Raw genomic sequence first — 25313 nt, 5'->3', positions numbered from 1 at the left:
TTTGCATGCAATTTAATTTTATTAAAATTTTATTACATTCGTAGACAAAACATGTGTGCTTGCAAAAATTGTTGAATCACCAGTCTGCAATAGTCAATGAATGCAGATAAAAATGCTGGTCTTATTTCACTGTCAAAACAGAGCACAAATATTAGCGTGGACTGTGTATATATGAAAAACAGAAAGATTTTACTGCTTCTTACCAGTCTCTGGCTCTTCTATGATGCTCTGCAGCATCTTACCAAAAGCAGATCCGATCTGGCCCTTTTTAGCAGTCAGCTTCAGTCCTATTTCCACAGGCTGGGCCTTCAGATGGAAACAAACCAGTCAGAAACTTAAATACATTGCGTAAATCATTAAATATGAAATTCATTAAAAACATGCACGGATTCCTCACCACTGACTCATCTCCATCTGAAGACATTTCATCAATCAAACCCCCCTCTGCTCTTAGATCAGCATCATTCCTTCCCTCCTTTTCCTGTTAAAGATGAAGAAACCCAATTACTTTGTTCTTGGTTCAATTGGAGGTTAAATAAATGGTCATAAGGATGCCAAAGGCCTCCTCACCTTGAGCTCTCTCATCTCTTTAGGGCTGAAGAAAGCGATGTGTCCCTCTGCCTGCTCGGCCAGAAGAGCAACAACACACACCAGCATCAGACATCTTGTAACTGCTCTGCGCATCTTCAGGTGACATAAAAACACAAATCAGCAAGTATTAAACACAACATGGCCGATTACATAGTGTAATGGTCATGTTTTACTGATAACGAGTTCCAGTTGTGACACACAGCAAAGAGAATGAGAGACAGGATCAAATCTGGACGAATGAGAGTTGTACCTTTGTACAGCATGCGGGTGGCCTCTGTGACGGGTGTTTATGTTTCTGTCAGTGGTCAGAGAGCAGTCCGCTTTATAGGAACCCTCGTATTATCTCTGACGTATGTTTTCATAAACTCCTCCACCTTGTCCATGGAGACAAGAGACACTACTAGGACTTGACATAACTTGGTTGTAGTCACTTTAGACTTTGTGTTTGTTATGATATAGTTATGTTTTTGTATGTAAGCGTACAATAAGTGTACTAAGAGTGTTTGTGTGTTTTGTTGTTTCCGAGCACTCTACATTCCCCATTGATGTGGATATATATAGTCATAAATTCAAACCTCTCTTTTTAAAATAAATTCAACACTGGTATTTATTGCTGTGGGTGGTACATTATGGCACATATGTCTGATAATTAGTGGATGGATGAGTGTTCAGTCAGAACTGTTTCCTGTCATAACTCTTGAAATGTTTCCTGCATCAAATATATTTTGGCAATTTGTCCCTCTGAAACACTCACAGTCACATTTTATGCACAATGCTCACAGGACAAAAAATACAGCTTAATCAGATTATGAAGAGGCACATATTTAGCTTTTGAGACATATAAAATATGCTTAACCCTTTCACGCATAGTGGTCACTACAGTGGACAGCTATTAAAAAAGCATTTTCTTGAATTTGCACGGGTTTTTATGGCAAAGTTGCACATCAATCTCTTCATTGGACCCTGGTGCATCATCCTATAAATTGCAACCAAGTGGCAAGCCTTTGTGTTTCGATTTTTTCCCCCTCCAAACCAAGATGGCCAAGGGTCAGTCAGACATGCCAAGTTGCTCCAGAATATCCACCCATTCCTTCTATCCTAGGAGACTCTTGTAGGTAAAAAAAATATTGCAGCATAAAGCAATATCTAATGAGTCATATCACAGTAAAATTTTCCAAGTTTTGATTTTAGATTGAGAGAAAACTCTGATTAATCACATGTCCACTGTAGTGGACGTCATGCATGCAATGGCTATATTTTAGCTACAATTCATAATTATAATGTGAATATTGTTTTTGAAATTTAAAACTTAAAAACCTAATATGCATTGACTTTTTCTACTGTAAATAAATGTATTTGTATTATTAGAATGTAATTTTCATTGATATCGAAAAAAGTCATGTGATTACATAATGTATGACACTTGTAATGCATTACTTTACTTGTTAGATCAAAAAGTAATCTGATTTTATAATGCGTTATTGTAATGCGTTTTTTTACTAATAACATCAAAAAGTAATCTGATTACGTAATGCATGTTACTTTTAATGCGTTTCTTTACTCATAACATCAAAAAGTAATCTGATTACATAATGCATGTTACTTGTAATGCGTTTCCTTTCTTATAACATCAAAAAGTAATCTGATTATGTAATGTGCGTTATTGTAATGCGTTTTTTTACTCATAACATCAAAAAGTAATCTGATTACGTAATGCATGTTACTTGTAATGCGTTTCTTTACTCGTTACATCAAAAAGTAATCTGATTAGGTAATGCACATTACTTGTAGTTAATTACTTGTTAGATCAAAAAGTAATCTGATTAGGTAATGCATGTTACTTGTAACAGATTACTTTACTTGTAACATCAAAAAAGTAATCTGAAATGTGTTATGCATGTTACTTGTAATGCGTTACCCCCAACACTGATCATTTCAGATGAGATTGAAAAAACGTATCGGTAGGTTTTCTCAGAGGAGGGCTATGATAGAAATGTGCATGTCCATCTTGAACATAATCATAATTATCAGCTAATAAGTGTAAATCTCCATACTCTGGTGCACTGGAGGGAGCATCTGAGTGGTTTCCACAGTTGTACCTTGACAGGCTGTAGAAAATTCTGATGGAATCACGTCCTCATGTTCTGATATCATAGATACGCGAAGTGCAACTTGTATGAAGTTGTATGAAGCCGTTGCAATATTTTGCATTTATATTTTTTGCATATATTTTATAGTTTTCACATTATTTGATATAATTGCATTGATTAGTTTGTTAAATTCTTTATCTGTTTGATTATTGTCTTATATTTAATACAGTATATCTTCGGTTTAAACCAACCACTCAAGTGGACATCTGAAGATCTCTTTGAAAAATTTGTAAAAAAAATAAAATAAAAATCAATTATTGTTTTTCATGCCCTAAGAGCAATAAAAACACATAGGGAAAAAAATCCTGACTGAGGTTATCATAATTCATGCATGAAAGGGTTAATTTTACATAAAATTAACAAATAACTGTAAATTGTCTATCCCAACACTTCAAATCAGGATTTTGGCCTGTGCAACCTCACAGACCTCAACTATATCAATATAATAATTAAAACCATAGAACAATTACATATTTTTGACAATCTACTGAACTGGTACAATGTTTTTGATATATATATATATATATATATATATATATATATATATATATATATATATATATATATATATATATAGTAATCAACAGTATAGTTTTATTACCTTTTTTTACTAGATTTGCCTAAAACACCCCAAAACTTGGGACAACCACTCATTTTCTCAAAACCTGTGGTTTTAGGTTCTATACAAATTACATATACACCACATACACCATATACATGGGTATACATTTAGACTCCATTTAATGTTGGTGTATTTTTTTTGTCAATTACAATTATTTTTTAATCATCCAATTTATTTGTATTTTATTGTGACCTTTTTGCATCAAAACTTCACATTGATTCTTTAACGTTCTCTAATGTATTGAATCCAAAGAAATTTGCCTAAAACCTGCCCCCCCAAATCCTGGACTTTTTTTAAGATGTCTTTTGGCTTAAAATATGAATTATCCTTGATTTAGACACTGTTCAGTGATGGTACCTTTTGTCAATTATAAATACCGGTATGTGTATTGTTTATGCCACATACTTTGTCTTCATTTCATTAATAATATTCCTGCTCTACTCTGTAATGCATTTTTTCTGCAAACATAATATCCACTGTGCCACGCATTTTGCACTTCCAAGCTCCTCAACATGTGGCGCACACTTCTTCTTCTTCTTCTTCAGTGAATTTTATTGGCAGTTTGCAATCTTTGTGCATTACCGCCATCTACTGGATTGAGGTGTGATCACATTGGGAAGTCATAAATGAATATATATAAAAAATTAAAAAGAAAGAGATCAGAGCCCAAGCTTCAGCTAGCGCTGCGTGTTCAGCTCCTCCAGCTTCAACTTCAGCTCAAGCTCAAAAAAAAAATATTGGGCTAAAGTCTTCTTGCTAATTGTGTTTCTTTTATAAACTCTATCACTGCTTTGGTTGTAGACTGTGTTCCAGGTAGACTCAACAGGTTGCTCAAAGTAACAGAGTTCTTTGTTATCCTCTTAAATATTTCTCTTTTTTCAGAGTACTGCCTACATGTCAGAAGTACATGCTTCACGGTTTCTGTTTCTATACAATATGGACACATTCCTGTCTCATGTTTCCCTATTGTGTGTAAGCCGCTGTTCAGTCCTGTATGTCCTAACCTTAACCTGGTGAACCAGGTTTCCTCCTGTCGTGAAAGTGAGTGGATCATTTTAACTGTTACATTCTGTTGAATACTATATAAATGCCTACCTTTTTCCCCCTTATCCCATTTATCTTTCCAGAGTTTATGAATACCATCTTTAATTATTGTTTTCAATTCTGATTTGCTAAGTGGAACCTGTACTTCTACTTGTTCTGCTTTAAGTGCTTCTTTTGCCAACTTGTCTGCCCTTTCATTGCCCTCAATACCTGTGTGCGCTGGAACCCAAGTGAACTGTAATATTAGCTTCTGTTGAGTTATCCTGAAAATTATCTGATGAACTTCATCTAAAAGATCCTGTCTGCATGCAGATTTCCCAGTCTGAATGCTAGTTAGCGAGGACATAGAGTCTGAGCAAATACAACCCGAATTCCGGAAAAGTTGGGACGTTTTTTAAATTTTAATAAAATGAAAACTAAAAGACTTTCAAATCACATGAGCCAATATTTTATTCACAATAGAACATAGATAACATAGCAAATGTTTAAACTGAGAAAGTTTACAATTTTATGCACAAAATGAGCTCATTTCAATTTTGATTTCTGCTACAGGTCTCAAAATAGTTGGGACGGGGCATGTTTACCATGGTGTAGCATCTCCTTTTCTTTTCAAAACAGTTTGAAGACGTCTGGGCATTGAGGCTATGAGTTGCTGGAGTTTTGCTGTTGGAATTTGGTCCCATTCTTGCCTTATATAGATTTCCAGCTGCTGAAGAGTTCGTGGTCGTCTTTGACGTATTTTTCGTTTAATGATGCGCCAAATGTTCTCTATAGGTGAAAGATCTGGACTGCAGGCAGGCCAGGTTAGCACCCGGACTCTTCTACGACGAAGCCATGCTGTTGTTATAGCTGCAGTATGTGGTTTTGCATTGTCCTGCTGAAATAAACAAGGCCTTCCCTGAAATAGACGTTGTTTGGAGGGAAGCATATGTTGCTCTAAAACCTTTATATACCTTTCAGCATTCACAGAGCCTTCCAAAACATGCAAGCTGCCCATACCGTATGCACTTATGCACCCCCATACCATCAGAGATGCTGGCTTTTGAACTGAACGCTGATAACATGCTGGAAGGTCTCCCTCCTCTTTAGCCCGGAGGACACGGCGTCCGTGATTTCCAACAAGAATGTCAAATTTGGACTCGTCTGACCATAAAACACTATTCCACTTTGAAATAGTCCATTTTAAATGAGCCTTGGCCCACAGGACACGACGGCGCTTCTGGACCATGTTCACATGTGGCTTCCTTTTTGCATGATAGAGCTTTAGTTGGCATCTGCTGATGGCACGGCGGATTGCGTTTACCGACAGTGGTTTCTGAAAGTATTCCTGGGCCCATTTAGTAATGTCATTGACACAATCATGCCGATGAGTGATGCAGTGTCGTCTGAGAGCCCGAAGACCACGGGCATCCAATAAAGGTCTCCGGCCTGGTCCCTTACGCACAGAGATTTCTCCAGTTTCTCTGAATCTTTTGATGATGTTATGCACTGTAGATGATTAGATTTGCAAAAGCCTTTGCAATTTGACGTTGAGGAACATTGTTTTTAAAGTTTTCCACAATTTTTTACGCAGTCTTTCACAGATTGGAGAGCCTCTGCCCATCTTTACTTCTGAGAGACTCTGCTTCTCTAAGACAAAGCTTTTATAGCTAATCATGTTACAGACCTGATATCAATTAACTTAATTAATCACTAGATGTTCTCCCAGCTGAATCTTTTCAAAACTGCTTGCTTTTTTAGCCATTTGTTGCCCCGTGCCAACTTTTTTGAGACCTGTAGCAGGCATTAAATTTTAAATGAGCTAATTAAGTGGATAAAAGTGTAAAATTTCTCAGTTTAAACATTTGCTACGTTATCTATGTTCTATTGTGAATAAAATATTGGCTCATGTGATTTGAAATTCCTTTAGTTTTCATTTTATTAAAATTTAAAAAACGTCTCAACTTTTCCGGAATTCGGGTTGTAACAGATTTGTATGGCTTCACTTCTTCTACCCACTGTAGTGCTATTATGATGGCCATCATCTCTGCAGAGAAGATTGAGAGGTGGTTTGAGGTTCTTTTTTGTATTATATCTTTATATTTAGGAATGTATACCGCCACACCTGTTTTACCTGCTGGTTCTTTGGATGCATCTGTAAATATTTGTACTGTGTCATCATACATTACTTCTATGTATTGCTGTACACTTTGATACAATCCCGTCTTGATTATATTTTTAGCTTCTAAATTAACTACAGGATAGCAGAAAAACCAAGGTGGAATTGTGCTCAATTTAACATTTTTGCTGCAAGGTATAGTAATGATTCCCATGTCAGCTGCCTCTTTATTGCCGTTCCATCCAAAACTACTGTACACAATGCGACCATATTCCCAGCATTCTTTTAACACCGGTTTTGTAGGATGTGTATTTTCATGCCCTTGTAAGTTTACCCAATATGCAAGAGAAAGTTTTAATCTCCTAAGATTTAAAGGCATCTCCCCTACTTCTACTTGCAGTGCTGGGATAGGTGATGTTCGGAAGGCTCCACTACACAGCCGGAGAGCTTTGGCCTGCACCCTGTCCAGTTCAGCTAGTTTTTGCTGCTGTTTTGTATACTGTACTTCCATAGTCAAACACTGATCGGATTAATGCAATATAAATTCTTTTCAAAGAAGAGCCTGACGCCCCCCAGTTATACCCTGAAAGACACTTTAAAATATTGATTGCTTTCTTACATTTGTCTACCATTTTCTGAACATGATTTTTAAAAGTAAGTTTACTATCAAACCACACACCAAGATATCTTAAGTCATTAACCTGTTTGAGAGATTGTCCATATATCTTAAGATCTATTGTGGGTTTTACCCTTTTCTTAGAAAAACAGATGAATTGCGTTTTTTCCACTGACAGGTGGAACCCCCAGTCAAATGACCATTTTCCAACCTGACTAATTGCCGTTTGCATCCTTTGCTGTAAATTGTCAATATTACGGCCCCTTACCCACAATGCTCCATCATCTGCATATAATGCCCTGTTTATTCTTTGGTTCACTCCATCAAACACATCATTAATCATTATATTAAACAGAATTGGACTGCATACACTACCTTGTGGGGTGCCATTTTCTATTGTGTATGTGCTTGATGACTCAGACCCTATCCTGACCTCTATGGTTCTATCCTTTAAAAAAATATTTGATCCAGTTGAACATTTTACCTCCTATTTCCATTTTATTCAACTTAATTAAAAGTCCTTCTTTCCACAGCATATCATAAGCCTTCTCTATATCAAAAAAGGTTGCCAAAACAGATTCTTTGTTAACTTGTGCTTTACGTATCTCATTCTCCAGGCAGACTACAGGATCCATAGTTGTTCTTCCATTACGAAATCCACTCTGATATGGTGTGATCAGCCCTCTGCTTTCTAATTTGTACACTAACCTTTTAGTAATCATCCTCTTCATGAGTTTACAAAGGTTAGACGTTAATGCTATTGGTCTGTAACTTTTGACATTCATTTTATCCTTTCCTGGTTTCCCTATAGGGACTATTACTGAGTGTTTCCACCCAGTAGGCAGTTTTCCTCGTTCCCAAATTTTGTTATATAAAACCAGTATCAAATTTTTTGCCTCATCAGATATTTCTTCAATCATTTTATAGCATATCCCATCTCTCCCTGGTGAGGTATTTTTAACACCTATCAATGCTCTTTTTAGTTCAAACAGTGTGAATTCTGCATCTAGTGAACTCTCCCCCGCCATTTTCATCCCCAGCATATCTTTATTTTCTTCAATGATCCTCTTTCTTATATCTAGCTCTTCACTGGAGAGGTTCTGTGAGCTATGTATGCTTACAAAGGATTTTGCAAGCATCTCAGCTTTTTATGTGGCGCACACATTCACGATTTCCCGCAAAATACTGAACTTGTGAACTCTCGCGATAGGGTGCGGGACTATATCATGTGGGTTTCGTACTAGTAAGCGCATGCGGATTTCTTTCCTCTTCGACTGATCCGAAGGAACGGAACGCACCATCGTGCTTGGCGCACGAGATCAGTAATCATGGTAAAAACCTCATTGTTTCTTTATACAATCTTTAGAAATGAACAAATCGGTATTTGCAGTATGGTTTAAATGTCACGATTGCATTGTATTTAAAATCGGACTTTTATAATGGCCAGTGTGCATGTTTGTAGTATTGTTTTAAATTTAAGATCTTTGCGTTTTATTGTTATTGCCGTTGTTTTGAGTCTGTTAAGCACCATTATGATGCGATCGCACAATACAAGCTGCATTTAATCAATCACTGCAGTCCGTTTGAGAAATTAAAAGGTGAATCCGGATACACTAGGCCTCAATGTGATATTAAAGGCCACAGCAGCCATTAAATTCAATGTAACGGACTCCTGGAGTTTCACTCACCTCTCGTTAGTGTTTAGGATCGATGTCCTGGTACCGATCGCAGTGCTATGAGATGTTGATCAGTTTTAAAAGTGGCACTCGCTGAGTATTTGATCCGCTGGAGAAACACGTGGTGTGTCTGTGCTAACCCATGCTAATGTGACTCTCCAGCTTCAAGCTCTAATGCAATAAAATCTAAACAGAGGTAGTTTATTAACGACTGTTGTTATCTTCTGCTTACGCAATGTTGAATAATCATATTAAATACGTAAAATTAAGCAGATGCTTTGTACCTGGTGGCGCTAACGCCATGTGGGCTACATGCACGTGTTAGTATTGACCTGCAACCCCATCAGATTCACGGTATTCTGTTGTAATGTATTACTTGTTTGGTTATTAATGTAGAAATGAAGCATTTGGGACTTTGTCCCTTTTTGATTTAAGTAGTGGTTTTATGGTATTTGGTCAGATCAGTAACCTCGCCTTCTCTCCTGTCTCAGGTGCTTTTACACGTGTTGTTCGAGCATGCAGCTGGATATGCGTTATTTGCTGTTAAAGAAGTGGAGGAGATTGGGATGCTTCTACCTCAGGTTTGTATATTGAAGTGCAAAGGAAATTAAATGTGCTCGCACACAATGTGGTGAAGATCTGGACTGGTAACCAGAAGTTTTTGTTTACATCCCACTCATAAATGTACCATTAAAAATAATCTGTGCTATGCCTAGATTGCACTAATTATTGGATCTGTAAAAAGACTTAAAATCAACATAATCAAATAAATGCATGTTTTATATATTGTAAACGATTCATCAGTGTGCAGTGCATTACATTCAAATGAAAGCCACAATATAGAAGAAATGATCCATCACTACATTCATTGTTACATTAAAATTTAAACCTAAGTGTCTTCTAAATGACTAATTCTTTTGTCTTTCATAGGTGGAGCAAAGTGTCCTAAACCTTGGCAAATTCAGTAGCGTGATCAAACTGAGTGCATTTTTCCCCTTTAAATCCGCCCAGGGTGCACTGGAAAACATCAATGCCGTCTCAGAAGGTAAGCGAGATGAAGGACTTATTTTGAACTGTTTATTGGATGCAATGATGTACCTATAATCTGTCAATCCACTGAATCACTGTGATGACAGCATACCTACAAACTGATCATCTGAGGCTTGACAGTGTTGACTTACAAATGCTAACCTACAATTACTCACACCTCGTGGATAATCTGATCCCGACAGGAGTTGTCCATGCGGATCTCAAGTTGTTCTTGGAGACCAACCTTCCGTCCGGAGGTAAAAAGAAGGCAATGCTGGGGGTTTCGGATGCTAAACTTGGGGCGGCGCTTCAAGAAGAGCTCAATCTGTCCATTCAGACTGGAGGCGTTGTAGCTGAAGTCCTAAGAGGTGAGCAGAGAGCATGATGATTTAAATCAGGGGTTTTCAATCTTTTAGATGCCACAGATCTCATATACAGGCAGTATACTATATAAAATATTATTTGGAAAATTTAACTTTTTTTTTTTTTTTTTTTTCTGTATACCCTTTGGAAAAGTTTTGAAATCCCCTGATTTAAATGATTTAATATAAAAATTCCTATTTCCAAATGTTATCGAAAGCCTGCTGTAATGATGTACCTATAACACCTGATCTCTCTGATGCTTTATACTGAAAATCTGAACAGACAGGCCAGAATAGTGTGGTTTTATGAGTCCAGCAGTGACTGTTTCTCACGCATCTGCTTGTGATTGACAGGTGTGCGTCTGCACTTCCATTCCCTGGTCAAGGGACTCACCGCTCAGGCTGCGTCCAAAGCTCAGCTGGGTTTGGGTCACAGCTACTCCAGAGCCAAAGTCAAGTTCAATGTCAACCGGGCAGACAACATGATCATCCAGTCGATCGCCCTCCTTGATCAGCTGGACAAAGACATCAACACGTTCTCAATGCGTGTGCGGTAAGATGTTCTTCTTCTGGGGTTTTTGTAGTTGGATTTAATACAGAAGCCTCCTAATGCTTACCGCAGACAGCGCCCCCTAGTGCACTGGCTGTACAGGAACCGGAGGGACAGTAAAGTCCTTTCTCAGGAGTGTTTGGTCCATCAAACTGGAATGAACACAATCTGAGGGGGGAGATAGACCTTGAGTGGGAAGACAAAGTTGTTTTGTGCCTAGTAAGCGTAACTTGGGGATGCATGATTAATTGAAATAAAACTTAAATCGTCATATAGTTTAGTAGATCGTCAAAATTTAAAAATAATAGCTTGAAGGTTTAACTTTCTTATTGTTTAAACAGTAAAATAACACGCACACACAAAAAAATCCCAAAATATGCAGTCTTATCAGAACTTTCTCTCTTATCTGTGCAGTGAATGGTACGGCTATCACTTCCCAGAGCTGATCAAGATCGTGAACGATAACGGTACATACTGTAAGCTGGCCAAGTTGATCGGGAACAGGAAGGAACTGACTGAGGAGATGCTGGAAGCTATAGAGGAGATCACAATGGACAGTGGCAAAGCTCAGGCCATCCTGGATGCGTCCCGCAGCTCTATGGGTAGGTCAAGATCCCTGATGTCCTCCTAGCTTGGTTTGAGTTTGTCTTGGATGTTATGATGTTTTTATAATCTGTCAATCCACTGATTCCATGTGATGACAGCATATCTCACTGAACTGAACAAGCGTACTTCACTCAGTCACGTTAACTCAACCAGTGTAAGTGCTTCTGTGATTTATGGAAGATTATTCATCAGTTTGAATTTTTTTTTGTTTGTTTTTTTTAAGGTATGGACATCTCTCCTATTGACTTGATCAACATTGAGAGTTTCTCCAGCCGAGTAGTGTCTCTCACAGAGTACAGACAGGGACTGTCTGAGTATCTGCGATCTAAAATGGGCCAGGTGGCGCCAAATCTTGCGGCTCTCATTGGTGAAGTGGTAGGTGTTTGTAATCCCCTTTTTTTTTTTTTATAAAATGCAGTAACCATATAATAGCATTGTACTTAACTTAATTTGCTATTAATTTGGAAAAAATTAGCTGACAGTTTTTATTTTATTAAAATACATTATAATTTGAAAAAATAAATGGAGTATCCTTCCCAGTTTTAGCATTAAAATTTGATGATGTCAGAGTAAAATCTGCTGGAAATTTCTTTTTTAGTTTTTTTTTTTTTTTTTTTTTTGAGGGTTCTTTCACATTAAAGTGTTTTTGTAGTATGTTGTGTAAATTTTTACTCAAAGAAATGTGTACATTTTTAAAGACTTAAGTGTAATTATTTTTAAAGTTTTAATTTTATGGGCTTGTAATTTCTTGTTTGTGTGTACAGCCTTTTTAAGTTGTCTTAAATTCTGTAGAAGTGTCAAGTTTGTATGTTTAGATGTTTTCTCATCTATTTTCTATTAACAGGTTGGTGCTCGTCTCATCTCTCATGCCGGCAGCCTGACAAACCTAGCCAAATATCCAGCCTCCACCGTGCAGATTCTGGGGGCAGAGAAGGCCCTGTTCAGGTACTGGGGCTCCCCTTCCCTGCTGGGGTTTCACACAGCTGCGGTGATGGCAGGGCCGGGGCGTAGCAGGAGTGGGTGATTTGGTGTGTCAGTGAACACACCTTAAAGTGATCCCACTCAATCTCACGTACCCCCCAGTCTGAGCAGCTGATGAGGGTTTTGAGAGGTAGATACATTTGAAGATGTTGAGACAGGGTAGTTCTAAGGTTTTTTTTTAATTTGTTTTTTTGAGTGTGAATTAAACATTAAGTTTCAAGTATAGCAGTCAATTTTGGTAGTGATGCACCAAAAGTTCAGCAACCAGAAATATCTAGCCAAACAAAGGAATTTTTGGTTTCAACTGAACATTTTAGAGCCCCAGGGGTGTAGATGGACTTGTTTTCTCTCTCTGTGAATTAGGGCACTAAAGACCAGAGGAAACACGCCAAAGTACGGTCTCATTTTCCATTCAACGTTTATCGGGCGTGCAGCTGCCAAGAACAAGGGTCGCATCTCTCGTTACCTGGCCAACAAGTGTACCATCGCATCACGCATTGACTGCTTTTCTGGTGAGCATCCCATTTTCTCATTTAGTTCATTTCTGCTCCTTGGTTCTTGCTATGATGCTTTTATTTTTCGTCAACAGTAACCCACCTCAGTGGTTGTTGAAATGTTAATCCTGAGCAGAACTGTGTCAAACACTTTGGTGTTCTTTAGTTTTTCTAGTTTTTCCTTGACTTGACATCTTTATTCTGTTCGCACAGACGTTCCCACCAGTGTGTTCGGTGACAAGCTGCGTGACCAGGTCGAAGAGCGTCTGGCGTTCTACGAGACCGGAGACGCGCCACGTAAGAACCTGGACGTCATGAAAGAAGCTGTTGCACAGGTGAGAACAGATTATTCAAACCTGCTGTATAGTAGGCATAATTGGATTCTTTGGACTTTTTATTTTATTTGGTAATGCATTCTGGGATTGAATTATGTTGCCTGAGGCTAAATAGGGCTTTTAATGCTTTGCTTATAATGCCTTTTTTAAAGTGCTGTTTATCAAGGTTTCTAACTGGGAATCATTGTTACTGTAGTTTGAGGAAGTGCTGTGAGTGATGACTCTTCTCTCCTGACTCCTACATGGAGGCGAAAACTGATTTAATGAGCCTGACACAGCAATATAAAGTTCATATTTTACTAAGCTTGTACAAATGCAAATGCATTAACATTTTTTTTTTCTGTCTCGCAGGCTAGTGAGGTAGCTGCCGAAATCAAGCGCAAGCTGGAGAAGAAAGAAAAGAAGAAAAAGAAGCGTGAGAAGAGGAAACTAGAAGCGCTCTCCACAGCTGAAGGAGATGACGAGGAAAAAGCCAACGGCGAGGCTGAGGTACATATGAGTAACACTTCATCTGTGGCATTTAGCACAGGGCTTTCAACAATAATTGTTAGATGCCACACAACCCTGTTTTAGCACAAGTAGCATGACTATACTGAAGGCGGGACTTTGTGGACCCGTCTTATATCTGTCATGCATAAAGCAAAGCTCCTCCGACCATTGACAGGCCCGACTCTGTGGGTTTGATCACTGAAGTGAGCAGGACATGATCATCTCTGAGGATGTTAATGTTTGTTTGATATTTCATACATGGTGTTGATGGTTTCCTCTGTTCTTCAGGAAAACGTGGATGCCATTAAGAAAAAGAAAAAGAAACCGACGGCTGAGGAGGACCCGGAGGACGAGGGGGTCTTGACGAATGGTGTTGATGAGGCCACGCCTTCCAAGAAGAAAAAGAAGAGGAAGATTGATACTGTGGAGGCGGAGCCTGAGGCTGATGTGATGCAGGCAGAGAAGAAAAAGAAAAAGAAGAAAAAGAAGGCTGAGGAGGAGGATGAATAAATTCATTCCTTCTCGGTGAACTTTCAGTATTGTACAGTTTTATTTTTAGTTTCAATTCTAAGTGTCGGACTCGTGGTCGAGATGTTTGTGAGCTGAGTGCAAGAAAAGCAATGCATTGAGAGCTGTCACGTGTTTGGTTTCTTTCATACAGTCTTGCTTTATTTCCGGTCTTTCTCAAAGCACCTTTCTGAAACCGATGGTTCATTTATGTGCCTTGTTCTAATAAAATGACAGCCCTTTGACCTCAATGAAAAGACTGAAGCTTATCATCTGAATTTACCTTAATGCTTCTAAATGATGAAATGTTCACTTGAGTGCCAGTTTGGTTATTCATGGCAATGTCTAAGCTGTTTGTGGTCATGCATATTTTTATACTTCTAAAGACTGAAATTAAACTTTTGCCATGATAATTGTGAACTAATTTGCATGTGGTGTTAAAGTACTCTAGATATTCTGAATCATATTTGAAAATGCATAAATAATTGGCCTTTCAAATAAATTCATATTCAGTTCTACCTCATTTGTATTCAATTATTCGAATTTTTTTTCTTTTCTTGAAAGTTTCTGCGTTTTTTTGTTTTTTTTTTCTCAGTTACAATAAGGTTGTAGTTTATGCAGTGGCTAATGAGACAAAAGGAACAATAACAAGTACCGTATTTTCCGGACTATAAGTCGCACTTTTTTCATAGTTTGGCTGGTCCTGCGACTTATCAAAATTAATTTGACGAACTAAGACAAATGAACCAAGAGAAAACATTACCGTCTACAGCCGCGAGAGGGCTCTCTATACTGCTCAGTGCTCCTGTAACCTACACTGAGCAGCATAGAGCGCCCTCTCGTGGCTGTAGACGGTAATGTTTTCTCTTGGTTCTAAATAAATGCGACTTAGACCCCTTAAAAGTTTGTAAACATTCCAACGTCTCTGGGTGGGCGGGGTTTAGCTGGAGGCAAAAAGAGGCGCGGAGGCAATGTTGACAAGAGTAAGCTTGCACGTTTTAGGAGGGATTTATTAAACATGGATGCAGAAGAAGGTTCGGAACTGTCCGAATATGTACAATCCCTGACTGCGGGACCGTGACACGCTTTTTTTTTTTTTTTTTTTTTTAACTCGCGGATGGAAGCAGGCTACCTGACCCGTATGCCATACGGCCATATGAATTACTTTTGGGTGGTATGGGGAATTTTGTCAAGGCTTATTTTCTAATGTAACCTATCGCTGGGCTAACTATGATTAGTAATGTGTATTATTTTAAGAGACCATTCAAAGGATGGCGCACACATCTATCGCTGTATGTTTGTTTAACATTTAAACTGGCTAACGTTAGTGCACTGAAGGTTGGCGACTTTCACCTATAAAACAGAAACTTGCTGATTTACTAGATAAAACCAACACACCATTTCTTATGCATAGATTATTTTACCTGATATGAAGTGTGCACTGCAAACACGAGCATTATGATCATCTCCGTCCAGTCTGTACGCCGTATTGCATTCAACCACAATTGTCTTCTTGATTTCTGTGAAGGAATGTCTGCCGGGATCCGGTAAACTTTAGTTTTGAAACAAAAGTGCTGTTCCTTCTATTCTGGCAGCCAAAAACCCAACAAGAAGACATTTTAAAGTCAAAACCTCAAACTTTTAGCGCACCAGCTATAGATACAGACGGTTGGTCTGGAAACGCCCCCGGGAACGCCCCGTCACGTGATGTGAATTTAGCCCGTGGGGGAAAACATTGCCTTGGCGCCAATTGAAATACATGGGACAATCACGCCGAAGAGTTGCTGTGTCGTTTTCTGTACCTCCAATAAACTAACAAATTATGAATTGAAGTTCTACATCCTTCCTAATAAACATACAGAACCGGAAAGGATGACAAAATGGCTACAAGCAATAAGTTGTGAGGATGATCAAGGGAAGTTGTGGAATCCCAAGACTAAGCATGTGTATGTGTGCAGTCGGCATTTCATCACAGGCAGGTTATAGTAACATAGTGTTCATTATTAACGTTATCACAACTGTGTTAGGTTGTTTCAGAAAGTGGCATGCATATATAATTAGCCTTATCATTCTACCTGAAGCAAAACTATGTAACGTTAGACTGCGGTCAAGCCAGCCGCCCGCACTTCAGAAAACACCGTCAAGCCAGCTGCGAGTGAAATTTAGATGCGCGTGTATTATGGTAATTACGGTAAATAGCAGGAACAACAGAGAGGGAACGCGCTTTCAGAGCGCTTTTCATCTATACGTTCAGATTTGATATATGATGACCTTTTTTGCCCATCTGCTCTAATATTCGTGTAACTTATTGTTTTCCTTGACTGTTCTGTATTACTATAATTTTCAACCTTTCAAAGCATTACAATATTAGTAGAAAAAGAGATATGGGACATTCATTGATTTAGAAGACACTTTTTTTATGATGAGAAAAAACAATTAAAGTTCAGCTCTTAAAAAAGACATCCCATACTATATCTATACCTCACATAAAACCATTTTACTGAAGCCTTTTCGAGATATAGGATAATATTACACTTTACAAGTCTATTAAGATCCCATTTCTAATAAGTAGAAAAAAACAATGGTCAGTTCTTATAAAGGACATGCCATACTATATGCACACCTCATATCAAACCATTTTACTGCAGCATTTTTGAGATATGGGACCATACAATGATTTAGAGGACTCTAAAGACCCCATTTCTAATAAGTAGAAAAAAACAATGGTCAGCTCTTTTCAGGGACGTCCCATACAATATGCACACTTCATATAAAACCATTTTACTGCAGCATTTTTGAGATATGGGACCATACAATGATTTAGAGGACTATAAAGACCCCATTTCTTATAAGTAGAAAAAAAACAATGGTCTGTTCTAATCAGGGACGTCCCATACTATATGCACACTTCTTATGAAACCATTTTACTGCAGCATTTTTGAGATATGGGACAATACAATGATTTAGAGGGCTATAGAGACACCATTTCTAATAAGTAGAAAAAAACAATGGTCAGTTCTTATCAGGGACATCCCATACTATATGCAAACTTCATATGAAACCATTTTACTGCAGCATTTTTGAGATATGGGACAATACAATGATTTAGAGGGCTATAAAGACACCATTTCTAATAAGTAGAAAAAAACAATGGTCAGTTCTTATCAGGGACGTCCCATACTATATGCAAACTTCATATGAAACCATTTTACTGCAGCATTTTTGAGATATGGGTCCATATGGCGATTTGGAGGGCTATAAAGACAACATTTTTAATATGTAGAAAAAAACAATTGTCAGGTCCTATAAGGGACATCCCATACTATATTTTTGTAACAACCCTCAGAATGGTTTGTGCAAGTACAAATGTATAACAGGACATGTAAACTACATTTTGTAACAACAATATGTATAAGAGTAATTTGAACCATTTGATCCAGGGGGTGGAGATGGGTAGGTTTAGGGTTCCGTACAGTGGGAGGAGTTGGTGCACCACTGTAATACCAGTGTACTTACATGGTAACTCCTCAGGAACTGTCGACAATTTAAAGTGCAACATTGTGGACACCAACCACATTTTATATGTAAAGCCTAATTTACTGGTCACTGCAGTGTAACATAGGAGTAATTACATAATAAATTGAATATTGCTGTTAGTCCTGTTACACATTTGTACTTTCTTACAAATAAAATTTATTACCAATGTCCTGTTGCACATTTGTACTTACACATACCATTCAGTGGGTTGTTACATATATGTAGTTAAACAAACATTAGAGCTATAGATACTATGTACCAATGTGTACTTACACTGTGGTTACATACTAATTACATATCTAATTACTAAGTACACAGGTATTAGGGACACAATATAAAGTGGGACCCCCATTTCTAATAAGTTGAAAAAAACAATATTCAGTTTGTATATTGGAGATGCCATCCTTTATTCACACCTATAAAAACATTTTACTTTAGCATTTTGCAGAAATGTTAATTTATTCTGTTTCAGAGGCCTAGAAAGACCCAATTTCTAAGAAGTAGAAGAAACCAAAGATCAGTTAGTACATGGGACATCCCACAAGCACACCTTATATAAAACCATTTTACTGAAGCATTTGGTGTATAAAGACATTTTACCATAGCAATTTTGAGTTAAAAATCAAGAAAATCCTCAGAAACTCCAGTTTTGAGAACTATTTCAAATAAGTTTAAAAAAAGGCCATTCCTTCTAAAATTCCTCCTACATTTTCAGCACACCTAATGTGAAGTCTGTGTACTGTGGCAGTTTGTAGAAGCATGCATTCATATAGAACAAAACACTCAAAGACGTTTTCTCATATAGAAATGTTTTTTAAAATAAGTAGAAAAAATAATGGCCTTTTCTTACAAAGTACCTCATATTCTATCAGCACAGCTAATCTGAAGTATGTGTACTATGGCAGTCTTTAATATATATATATATATATTAAAGACTGGATATTGTTTCTCCAGTTTTGAGGCTTATATAAACATTAGGTTAAATACATAGATAAAAATAATGGCCTTTGCATGCAAGGCACTCCCTATTCTATCAGCAAATATGAAGTCACACACACTTGTCTGTCACACTATACTTCACACACTTTCTAAACACCAAATATGGAGTCTTTGCTCTGTGAAGGTTTAGAGTAGCTTGCATTCAATGGATGAATGGATGGATGGATTATAGCGTATCCCCAGTCTTGTTTCTGGAAATCTCACTTAAAGTTTAGTTCCAACCCTAATCTAATTAAGAGTCAGGAACAATAGATAGTTACAGAAAGGTTTGCTGGAGCAGGATTGACACTGAACTCTGCACGAAGTTAGTATTATGTGCCTTTTAAAAATTGTAAGTGTTCCTACTTATGTAGTTAAATAGCATTTTGTTATATTAGAATACATGTAACTCCAAACTGCCATAGTACACAGATTTAATTTTAGCTGTGCTAATAGAGTAGGAGGTACCTTGCATGAAATGGGCATCTTTTCCTCTACTTTTATAAGCTGACATTTCTACATGTCTCAAAGTTATGCAAAGTCTCAGAACTGACTCTGAATGCATGCAATTCCAGATTGGTAAACTAAAATGTTTTTTTTATAATGGCTGCACATATTAGGTGATGTCCCTTATGGCAATTGTTTATTATTATTATTATTATTATTATTATTATTGGAATAGATAAATGTAATGTTTTATAACTCTATATGTGAAATAATTGCTAGCTCCTAAAAAATCATACAGTAAAATGTTTTCCATTGATTAACTCATAGATTTTAGAAAACATTACATTTCTCTATGAGCCTATAAAGTGAATATACCCTTTATCTTTATAGCCCCCTAAAGCACAATATAGGTCCATATCTCATTAATGCTGCAGTAAACTGGGATTTATATCATGTGTGCATATAGTATGGAATGACCCTTATAAGAACTGACCATTGTTTTTTTCTACTTATAAGAAATGGGGTCTTTATAGCCCTCTAAATTGCCATGTGGACCCATATCTCAAACATGCTGCAGTAAAATGGTTTGATATGAGGTGTGCATATAGTATGGCATGTCTTTTATAAGAACTGACCATTGTTTTTTTCTACTTATTACAAATGGGATCTTTACAGCCCTCTAAATCATTGTATTGTCCCATATCTCAAAAATGCTGCAGTAAAATGGTTTGATATAAGGTGTGCATATAGTATGGGACATCCTTTATAAGAATTAACCATTGTTTTTTTCTACTTATTAGAAATGGTATCTTTATAGCCCTTTAAAGTGTAATAATTTCCCATATCTTGAAAATGCTGCAGTAAAATGGTTTGATATGAGGTGTGCATATAGTATGGGACGTCCTTTATAAGAACTGACGATTGTTTTTTCTACTTATTAGAAATTGTATCTTTATAGCCCTTTAACGTGTAATAATGTCCCATATCTTGAAAATGCTGCAGTAAAATGGTTTGATATGAGGTGTGCATATAGTATGGGACGTCCCTTATAGGAGCTGACCTTAGTTTCTTTCTACTTATTAGAAATGTGGTCTTTATAGCCCTCTAAATCATTGTATTGTCCCATATCTCAAAAATGCTGCAGTAAAATGGTTTCATATGAAGTGTGCATATAGTATGGGACATCCCTGATAAGAACTGACTATTGTTTTTTTTTTCTACTTATTAGAAATGGGGTCTTTATCGCCCTCTAAATCACCATTTGGACCCATATCTCAAAAATGCTGCAGTAACATGGTTTGATATGAGGTGTGCATATAGTATAGGACGCCCCTTATAGGAGCTGACCTTTGTTTTTTCTACTTATTAGAAATGGGGTCTTTATAGCCCTCTAAATCGCCATATGGACCCATATCTCAAAAATGCTGCAGTAAAATGGTTTCATATGAAGTGTTCATATAGTATGGGACGTCCCTGATAAGAACTGACCATTTTTTTTTCTACTTATAAGAAATGGGGTCTTTATAGCCCTCTAAATCGCCATATGGACTCATATCTCAAAAATGCTGCAGTAAAATGGTTTGATATGAGGTGTGCATATTGTATGGGACGTCCCTTACAGGAACTGACCATTGTTTTTTTCTACTTATTGGAAATTATGTCTTTATAGGCCTCTAAATCACCATTTGGACCCATATCTCAAAAATGCTGCAGTAAAATGGTTTAATATGAGGTTCGCATATAGTATGGGACATCCTTTATAAGAACAGACCATTGTTTTTTTCTACTTATTAGAAATGGTATCTTTGTAGCCCTTTAAAATGTAATAATGTCCCATATCTTGAAAATGCTGCGGTAAAATGGTTTGATATGAGGTGTGCATATTGTATGGGACGTCCCTTACAGGAACTGACTATTGTTTTTTTCTACTTATTAGAAATGGTGTCTTTATAGCCCTCTAAATCATTGTATTGTCCCATATCTCAAAAATGCTGCAGTAAAATGGTTTGATATGATTTGTGCATATAGTATGGGATATCCCTGATAAGAACTGACCACAGTTTTTTTATACTTATTAGAAATGGTATCTTTATAGCCCTTTAAAGTGTAATAATGTCCCATATCTTGAAAATGCTGCAGTAAAATAGTTTGATATGAGGTGTGCTTATAGTATGGGACGTCACTGATAAGAGCTGACCATTATTTTTTTCTACTTATTAGAAATGGGGTCTTTGTAGCCCTCTAAATTGCCATATGGACCCATATCTCAAACATGCTGCATAAAATGGTTTAATATGAGGAGTGCATATAGTATGGCATGTCCTTTATAAGAACTGACCATTGTTTTTTTCTACTTATTAGAAATGGGGTCTTTATAGCCTTATAAATCGCCATATGGACCCATATCTCAAACATGCTGCAGTAAAATGGTTTGATATGAGGTTTGCATATAGTATGGGATGACCCTTATAGGAACGGACCATTGTTTTTTTCTACTTATTAGAAGTAGTGTCTTTTATAGCCCTCTAAATCACCATTTGGACCCATATCTCAAAAATGCTGCAGTAAAATGGTTTGATATGAGGTGTGCATAGTATGGGACGTCTTTTATATGAATTGACCTTTGTTTTTTTCTACTTATTAGAAATGGGGTTGTGATGAGTGGGGCGGGGGGCGGGGGCCGAGAGCCGTGAGAATGGAACGAGGCCAGTGGAGTGATTGGAAATGAGCGACGCCTGCTCCACTCACTGGTCTCGCGTCCCACGGAGGAGATGGAAGGATACAAAAGAGGGGCGACGACAGTGAACGACGAGAGAGGGCCAGGCCAGGATTTTAGTTTGTGTTTGGTTTTTGTTTGTACGCGACAGTCGTCCGTGAAGGGCTGTCACAGTGTTTTGTGTTTATTTTGTTATTAAAAGCTTCATTTGATTGACAATGGTTTGATATGAGGTGTGCATATGGTATGGGACTTCCCTTATAAGAACCAACTATTGTTTTTTCTACTTATTAGACATTGGATCTTTTATAGCCCTTTAAAGTGTAATAATGTCCAATATCTCCAAAATGCTGCAGTAGAATGGTTTGATATGAGGTGTGCATATAGTATGGCATGTCCTTTATAAGAACTGACCATTGTTTTTTTCTACTTATTAGAAATGGGATCTTAATAGACTTGTAAAGTGTAATATTATCCTATATCTCGAAAAGGCTCCAGTAAAATGGTTTTATGTGAAGTATAGATATAGTATGGGATGTCTTTTTTAAGAACTGACCTTTAATTGTTTTTTCTCATCATAAAAAAGTGTCTTCTAAATCAATGAATGTCCCATATCTCGTTTTCTACTAATATTGTAATGCTTTGAAAGGTTGAAAATTATAGTAATACAGAACAGTCAAAGAAAACAATAAGTTACACGAATATTAGAGCAGATGGGCAAAAAAAGGTCATCATATATCAAATCTGAATGTGTAGATGAAAAGCGCTCTGAAAGCGCGTTCCCTCGCTGTTATTCCTGCCATTACCGTAATTACCGTAATACACGCGCATCTAAATTTCACTCGCGGCTGGCTTGACGGTGTTTTTCTGAAGTGCGGCTGGCTTGACCGCAGTAACGTAAGCCTAGTGTCGAACATAAACCCACTTAAAAAAAGCGTGTGGACACGTAACAACTTAGTTTTGTGTCAGAACTTTTACACTTTCATTCATAAATTCACCCCGTCTGTGTTTGCGAAACGATTGAATCGCGGAATCCAGTCAAAAATAGAACTTGCTGTATAAAGCAGAACGTCAAGGATTTTGGCTATTTTTGAATGAATACATCTACATTAGGGCTGTAAAATATATCAAATACCGATATGGACTAGTGTATATTAATATTAAAGTTAAAAGAGACTACAATTGTTCTACGTGTCTCTGGGAATGAGTACTCAATATGTGCATTTTTGTCATTCAAATACACACGATGTTCGCAGTGTTTTCCCCCACGCCGACTCCGCCCCCCACCTATGACTAGATGCCGACTGTATCTATGAGTTCTGCCCGAGCGCCAACCTCCCGCTCTCTCTCTCGTGAGGCCAATAAGGAAGTGACTATAACTGCAAATCATCGACTGGACGCTTGAAAAGGGAGTCAGTCCCATAGACTCCCCATGTTAAAATCATAGACAGTAAAAGAAGGTTAAAATGCGCTAGGTGGGTGTGGCTTCAACAAGTAGCACCCGCCTTTTTGCCCATTTTTGATTGTCCGGGAGAGTCGCGCGGTGACACTCTGCCAAGATGGCGATGGCCCGCTCTGCACACTTTAGGTTTCAAAAACACACTTCAGAAGTCTACGGGTGACGTCACGGACACTACGTCCATGTTTTTATACAGTCTATGGTTCTGCCTTACGTTTTTCCTCCAGCTAGAGCAGTGACGTCACAGTGACGTAGGCGATTAAGGGGTCAAGATGAATTTGTTCTAACTCTGAGTTCTTGTCATATTTTATTACCATTTTCTAAACTATAGCAAATAAACTGATAATGTGAGAAATGTTGAAGGTGTCTGAATAAATTTTGGTTTGACTGTATGTTTAATTTTTACAGTGCTATTTTACATTTAATTATTCGGTTTCTGTACCTGGACACTTACAAACTTGAAAAAACTTAAAACACTGTGTAAATAGCACAAACAAATAAACAGAACGAACATACAACTTAAACACTTTCAAACAGGGCCCACTGTTACAACCTGTACCGGGGCCCTGCTAACTCCTGCTACGGCCCTGCTTACAGTACAAACCTTGTCAGTGAACTATGAGGGCAAAAAAACAAAACAGAAACAAAATAATCGTTCATTAATCGTAATTGAGGTAAAATGTTCAATTAATCGAGGTTTTGATTTTAGGCCATAATCGCCCAGCCCTACCACCAGGTGTTTTTCTTCAAATGCAAGCTGTTTTAAAAAATGCCTACACAATGCTGGATTACAAGGAAACCACCTAAAACCAGATGTCCTAGGGTTTCTGTTCGAAAATGTTATAAAATCAGTTTGAGAAAGAGATGAACAATTCACTAACAGAACATTTTTGTGATGTGAAATTAGGGCTTAAGTGAGCAAACTCTTTCTCTTTCAAGTTTTATGGAAAGGATACACTTAAAGATATTCTTTTAAACATAATTCTTTTTAGAAAACTTTCAAAGTAATAGCTATTTTCATGATGTGCATTATAATGTTGTGATGCTTTAATTTAAAGTCATTAATTTTATTTTTTAGTGTTTTATTTTTAAATTATTTAGACAAAGTTGAAAAAATGTACTCAAAGTGCATTAATGGCCATTAAAAAGAGTTTCTCTTGAAAATATATTTGAATTATCAAATCAAATTATCAAATTATTTTTATTTATTTATTATTTTATTTGTTTGTAAAACTAATATTGTTCAATTTTTGTAAACATTTCACTGAAGTATAGTTAAGATTATTTTAACCCTCTCAAGGCAGGCGTTGCTGATTTGCAACAGTTAAAAACTAAAAACCTTATTACTCCAGATACATATTTTATGTATCTGGAGTACTAAAAACTTTACTAAAGGTTACTAAAGTTACTAAAACTTAATTTGAGCCTGAGAGGGTTAAGATCATTTTATATTATTGTAGCGTTTTCCATAAATACACACTGCCTTCAACGCTGATATGGCCTAAAATGATAGATAGATAATTATCAGGTACAGTCAGTAAATGCTATTACACTTTGTTGCAAGTATTTGCATTTCTTTAAAATGGCATGCAATTCAATCTTGTATGATAAAGAACATTTATGAAAGTACTTCATGTTTTTGTTTAGATTTTTATTTTTATTTGGTCAACTCTTATAATAACTCCTTTTTGTCCCTCTAGATATTCTTAATGCTTGACAATTATGATAAGATTGTGGTCTTTATCATTCACTATTTGCAAACTTGCTATCGTGTTGATATTCGAGAAAACTGCTCTTGTGATGCTGCTTTAACTGCTTTAACGTAACACATACCTAATCATTTCTGTAATACATTTTCATTTTAATTGTGCAACTTATAAAGCGTTAAAATTAGTATTCATTTTACATATTAAAACTAGTGTATGAAATGGCAAATGAAAATTATGTAATAATCCATTTACTTAAATGCCTGTGATTGATTGACAAGCGATGTCTAATAGGGGGAGGGGCCAAATTTAAATAACAC

At 37.0% G+C, this 25313-nt stretch overlaps 2 protein-coding genes and 1 non-coding gene across 3 annotated transcripts; 2 read left to right on the top strand and 1 right to left on the bottom strand.

Annotated features, from left to right (window-relative positions):
* On the bottom strand, window positions 1-9268 carry mlnl (motilin-like). The gene is made up of 5 exons (XM_059526053.1): window positions 8810-9268; window positions 571-684; window positions 398-481; window positions 204-306; window positions 1-129 (listed from the first exon to the last, which is right to left on the bottom strand). The coding sequence occupies exons 2-5, from the start codon at window positions 682-684 to the stop codon at window positions 122-124; spliced, it is 309 nt and encodes a 102-aa protein (XP_059382036.1). The 5' UTR covers window positions 8810-9268; the 3' UTR covers window positions 1-121.
* On the top strand, window positions 8317-14407 carry nop56 (NOP56 ribonucleoprotein homolog). The gene is made up of 12 exons (XM_059526052.1): window positions 8317-8452; window positions 9289-9378; window positions 9728-9842; window positions 10030-10194; window positions 10543-10741; window positions 11153-11340; window positions 11568-11719; window positions 12189-12289; window positions 12689-12837; window positions 13033-13154; window positions 13506-13667; window positions 13953-14407. Exons 1-12 carry the CDS (start codon window positions 8450-8452, stop codon window positions 14151-14153), a joined length of 1647 nt encoding a protein of 548 aa, XP_059382035.1. The 5' UTR covers window positions 8317-8449; the 3' UTR covers window positions 14154-14407.
* LOC132117585 (small nucleolar RNA SNORD57) lies at window positions 13364-13430 on the top strand. The gene has a single exon (XR_009425777.1). It is a non-coding gene; the product is annotated as a small nucleolar RNA SNORD57 (small nucleolar RNA).
* Window positions 14408-25313: the final 10906 nt, after the last annotated feature.

This window comes from Carassius carassius, chromosome 36, assembly GCF_963082965.1.
Source record: "Carassius carassius chromosome 36, fCarCar2.1, whole genome shotgun sequence".
Taxonomy (NCBI): Eukaryota; Metazoa; Chordata; class Actinopteri; order Cypriniformes; family Cyprinidae; genus Carassius; species Carassius carassius.
The sequence above is the reverse complement of the archived record's forward strand: the minus strand, read 5'-3'. Positions and strand labels throughout refer to the sequence as shown.

Excerpts from the sequence above, each read along its gene's own strand:
- nop56 (XM_059526052.1), top strand. Across the intron at positions 10,195-10,542 it reads TGTAGCTGAAGTCCTAAGAG|GTGTGCGTCTGCACTTCCAT; the intron begins GTGAGCAGAGAG and ends TGTGATTGACAG. Across the intron at positions 10,742-11,152 it reads ACGTTCTCAATGCGTGTGCG|TGAATGGTACGGCTATCACT; the intron begins GTAAGATGTTCT and ends TTATCTGTGCAG.
- mlnl (XM_059526053.1), bottom strand. The coding sequence starts at position 684 with ATGCGCAGAGCAGTTACAAGATGTCTGATGCTGGTGTGTGTTGTTGCT. Across the intron at positions 482-570 it reads AAGAGATGAGAGAGCTCAAG|GAAAAGGAGGGAAGGAATGA; the intron begins GTGAGGAGGCCT and ends CATCTTTAACAG. Across the intron at positions 307-397 it reads CAGATGGAGATGAGTCAGTG|GCCCAGCCTGTGGAAATAGG; the intron begins GTGAGGAATCCG and ends TTCCATCTGAAG.